At 48.5% G+C, this 5091-nt stretch overlaps 1 protein-coding gene across 2 annotated transcripts in view; it reads left to right on the forward strand.

The window, feature by feature from the left end:
- ADCK2 (aarF domain containing kinase 2) overlaps nt 1-5091 on the forward strand; it is a 12755-nt gene that overhangs the window by 1681 nt on the left and 5983 nt on the right. The window contains exons 2-4 of one of the 2 annotated variants that reach the window (XM_006094709.3): nt 790-936; nt 3310-3438; nt 4436-4531. In XM_006094709.3, the coding sequence (XP_006094771.1) occupies nt 790-936; nt 3310-3438; nt 4436-4531 (372 nt within the window). The remainder of the gene's footprint in view (nt 1-789; nt 937-3309; nt 3439-4435; nt 4532-5091) is intronic. The other variant, XM_023758883.1, reaches the window with a different exon arrangement.

The raw sequence follows: 5091 nt of genomic DNA on the forward strand, positions 1-5091 counted from the left end.
CTCAGTGGTTCTCAACCTTCTGGCCCTTTAAATAGAGTTCCTCATGTTGTGACCCAACCATAAAATTATTTTCGTTGCTACTTCATAATTGTAATGTTGCTACTGTTATGAATCGTAATGTAAATATCTGATATGCAGGATGGTCTTAGGCGACCCCTGTGGAAGGGTCGTTCGACTGCCAAAGGGGTCGCAACTCACAGGTTGAGAACCGCTGATCTAGCTGATCTACTACTCTGGGGTCAGGATAAATTGGAGACAGACTAGGTTGAACACGAGCCCAAGATGGCAGTGTTCATTTTTATAGAAGTGCCTTTCTTCTCGCTTCATTTTCTGCCTTCTCTGCCTGGGCTCCATTATTTCTTGTCTCCACACTTTTACACTCCCATTCAGCACTACCCAGGGTATCTGGCAGACATGAGTAGCAGGTATCCCTGATGATCTCTTTTACCTCCTTGGGAAAAACTCTCCCACATTTTCACCAAGCACCCTGTGGTGACTTGTTTGCACTCTTTGAGAGCCACTGATCTAAACTTAATATATTTAGGAAGAAAAACGCCCCCCTATTCTTCCCAGGAAAGCTAAGTGCAGTGCAGAGGAGCTGCCTTCAGCATCTCCTCAGGGAAGGCACACAGGAGTGAGGGAGGCAAAAGCATCTTGGGTGTTGGGACTACTTCTTCTTTGCTCTGATGAGAAGCCAGCTGGTTCTCCTTTGATGGTACGACCCAGCCCTGGCTGAATGAACATGCCTTCCTGATCCCTCCTCTGTCTCATTGTTCCTCTTTCTGGCAGGTATTGCACCCTGGCCTGCTCTCTCAGGTGAGAATGGACCTGCTGCTGATGAAGATGGGCAGCCAAGTCCTTGCACTTTTGCCAGGAATCAAGTGGCTTAGCTTGCCTGAGATAGTGGAGGAATTTGAGAAGCTCATGGTCCAACAGGTGAATTTCTCTTCCCTTGGTTATAAATAGCATCTAAGAGAGTTCTTACCATTAGCAGCTGTTTAGTAAATGCTGGATGAATGAGTAATTTCCTAGTAAGTCACATCTAGTATGGTATGTTAGTCAGGGTAGGTAACACTAGTTGATATAACAAAGAACACCCAAGTCTCAGTAGCTTAATGCAACAAGGTTATTGCTTATATCAAAGTTCCATGCAGGTGAACTGAAGGAGAGAGGGAGGAAGCTCTACACCACAGTTATTCAGGGACCCAGTTTCCTCCCAAGTTTGGCACTGCCATCTACAACATGTGTCATGTAGGGTCAGTGTGGAATTGGGAAAAAACCATGGAGGGCCATGTGAGAGATTTTGTGGCCAGGCCTGGAAGTGATGAACATCATTTCTTCCTAGTCTAAAGGTCAGCTTTAATCACACAGGCCCTGCAAGGTTGCTTGGGAAACACAGTCTTCCTTAGTGCCTGGGAGGAAAGTGAAATCATCCTGGTGGAATATACAACGTTATCTCTAAGTGCCACAATCAATGGCTGAACTCTAGGGTGATAAGAAGAATTAGGTTAAGTCACAGTGCCTTGCTTTGCTTTGTTTCCAGGGCTTTTGAGTAGACAAGGACCTCCTCCCTGTTCAGGACTTTGGGACACCTGTTTAAGTAGTCAGACTTGTTAAATACACTTTGGGGGCCATCAAGGTTCCAAGTAGGCATCTGCCCTGGCTCCCTATTGGTAGTGCAGAAATTGGCAGACTTTCAGAAGCAATGTGCCAAGTCTTCATTTAGGTCCTTGGATATAACGAGAAGCTGATGAACTAAGAAAACAAGTGAGCTTTTCTTGTCCATAGGAATATATTGTAGGCAGAGGGGGCTGACCTATAAATACTTGCAAATAGAGTTTGATCAGAGTTACAGTAGGAGTCTCCACAGGTTCAGTTGGGTTCAGTTGGGGCTCAAGAGAGGAAGTGGTCATTCCATCTTGAGGGTCAAGGCTCCCTTGGCTCAAGGTGAGGGGTATTTACAGTTGGACCAAATGGGGAGGAAAACATTCCGATCAGAGGGAATAAGGAAAGCAAAAGATGGGGGTAAATCAGCAGGCTGGGGTGTTCAGCACCAAACAGATTGGGTGAAGCTAGAGTTTTGGGAAGTAGAGGAAGAGATGGACCTGAAGAGAGAAGTAGGGGCCAACCCATGACCCCCCCTTGGATGTCATCCTAAAGAATTTAGACTTCATTCTGCACGTAGCAGGGGACACCAGCAGATGGAGAGGAAAGATGAGGAGAGGGAAGATGAGGGGTCAGGAAGCCCAACTCAGATGCCTCTGTTGGGGTTCAGGTGACTTCTTGTGAGTCACCATGGGGGTGGCAGTGGGGTGGAAAGGGAGAATAGATCCGAGAGTGGTTAGGGCTGTAGAGTTGATGGCACTGAGCACTGATGGGTGTGGAGGGTAAGAGAAGGAGTAATCTGCAGCGACTCTCAGGTGACTGGGTACATGTGGGTGTGTATGCAAGTAAATTCTGTGTAGACACTGAGTTCAAGGGTCCCTGTGGCCTTCCACAGGGCAATGTCCAGATGGACTTGAATATAAGTCCAGAGACTGGTAGAGGGGGACTGGATGGAGGTCAAGGTTCTGTCATCAAGAGGTACTAGCTGAGGATGTGAGGGGATGGAGAGGAAGAGCAAAAGCTGGTGAAGGTCAGGAGCTGAGAGATACCAGCATCTCTGGGGCACTTGAGGAGGAATGGCCAGAAGCCCAGACCCAGATAGGGCAGTTGAGAGGCAGGGGTGGAAGCTGGGATAGTGAAAACTGGTTCAGGAAGAATGAGGTCTTAGAGTTTAATTAGGATAAAAATGGGACTGGGCCTTTGACTCTGGCAAGCAAAACGCTTGGTGAGTTGGGGAGAGCAGTGTCAGTGCAGTGGGTGGAAGTGAGTCTTAATCAAGGGAAAGAGCTGGGGTCCTGGCCAGTGTGCTAAGTGGTTAGAGTGTTGGCCGGGGGCTGGGGGCAGGGGCTAGTGTTGGCTTGGGCGGCAGTGGTGTGGAGAGGCCACAAAGCTGAACCCCTGGGAGGTGGGGAAGGGGTCCATTGGCTGGTGTGAAGTGGGTGGGCAGAGCAGGAAGAGCGGGGGAGCAGGGAAGCCCAGGTAATGCAATGTTGTCTGTTGTCTGTAGCTTGGAGGAGTTCAAGAGGAGGCTGGGGGTTTGCGGGGAGGCCTTTAGTCACAGGATGCCTCCTCCCATGTCTCCTGGGGAGCTGTCTGTGCAGGAGAAGCAGGTGACTCTGTGACTTGCTAGCTCTTTGGCAGTTCAGATGTTGCTATCCCTGTGCCCCGACTACCCCTTCATCTTTTCTCTTCACTTCCCTGTAGATCGACCTGCGCTACGAAGCTCGGAATCTCGAGCACTTCCAGTGTAACTTCCTGAATGTGAAGTCTGTCAGATTCCCCACCCCTCTGCATCCCTTTGTCACCAGGGATGTTTTGGTGGAAACATATGAAGTAAGAATCAGAACTTACCTGGCTGGGCCTTTCACTCACAGCTGGGCTGTCTCTGCTCCACTTGGTGGTTTTAGTCTGCAAAGACAAAAGCCGCGAGAGAGCATGTGATTACATGTGCGAGGACTTCAGATGTGATCTGAGGTGGGCAGCATAGTGAGCTGGCTGAGAACCTGGGTGTGGCCTCAGACCTTCTGGATTTGAAAATCTGCTCTGCCACTTTATTTGTTGAACGACTTCAGTTTCTTCATGTATGACAGCAGGCCACTCTTCCTGCCTCATGGGGTTCTCTCAGGAGTCAGTGACACACAAGGCAAAATGCCCTCAGCTAGAGTTTGCACAGATAAAGTGCTCCATAAGTGTTTGTGTCATGTCACTGGCCTTAGCTGTCTCCTGCTCCAGCCTCCTTTGTAAAGATGGTAATATGAGATGCAGGGAAGTAATGCCACCTCCCAAAGTTACTAGCTGTGTAGCCTTGAGCAAGTTACTTAACCTCTCTGGGCTTTAGTTCTTTTATTTATTAATTAGGGATAACAAATTCTATCTTAGTGGGCTGCTCTGACAAATAACTAAGCTATATGAAATGATTATTTATTAGCTCCCCTTTCTTCTCTTTTCCCCCTTTGCCCCTGTTTTCTTGCTCAAGGTCACAGAATTCATTCATGTCTCTATTGGCTGGTTCTTGACCAGAAACTAGCTCTCTGGGGCCTGTTCCTGTCTCTTCCCCCCACATTGCGACATCCTTACCTGTGGGTGGCAAAGTCAATGGGTTTCCTCTCTAATAAATCTATGGGACTTGTTTTCCTTTGACAAGTATTATGGAAGGGAAATGTAAATAGGTTAAAATCAGCTTGTGAGGGACAGACTCATAGCGGCTCTAAGAAAGGAAAACCTCTTTGGGTCACTTCCTAACCGACGGGAAGGCAACAGCATGTGTGCCGTGGGGATGAGGAGCAGAGCTGTCCAGGGTAAAGTTGTTCCCTCCCTGATCTTCTTAAAGGAGAGTGTGCCCGTGTCCAGTTACCAGCAGGCAGGGATTCCCGTGGACTTGAAGAGGAAGATTGCTCGGCTGGGGATTGACATGCTCCTGAAGATGGTGAGCTCATGGGCTTGGAGAGGGTGCTCAGGCCCAGCATGTGGCCCAATTGCATGTGGGAAATGGTGGGGACACTGCTCAGCTACACTGGGTGGAGGGCAAGCCCAGTGTAGAGTCTGCTTTAAAAACAGCTGAGCCTACCAAGATAGCCATTCATTCTATAGCTTTGTTAAGCACTTTCTCAGTGGCTTGCGCTCTGTCGCCGTGCAAGGTGCTATGGGAAGGGTGGGGAACAAGACCCAGGCCCAGTCCTAGTTGCCTACAAACAGCCTAAGACAACATCGTATATTACATCTACTTCATTCACTCAGCAAGCATGTATTGAGCATTTGCTATGTGTTAGTGCTGGCTTTACAGTAGTGAGCAAAAGAGACAGGATTACAATGTTCACAGAACTACCGTTTAGTGGGAAGACTGTCCATGAATAAGTAAATTATATACAGGGTAGGTACAGGCACCAAGGGGCCATTTAAGAGGGGCCCGACCTAGCCCAGGGATTTATTCAGGAAGTGGCTTCAGATCAGCTGGCATGTGAGGGAAAGCCTAGGTGTCACCTATGA

This window comes from Myotis lucifugus, unplaced genomic scaffold, assembly GCF_000147115.1.
Source record: "Myotis lucifugus unplaced genomic scaffold, Myoluc2.0 scaffold_141, whole genome shotgun sequence".
NCBI lineage: Eukaryota > Metazoa > Chordata > Mammalia > Chiroptera > Vespertilionidae > Myotis > Myotis lucifugus.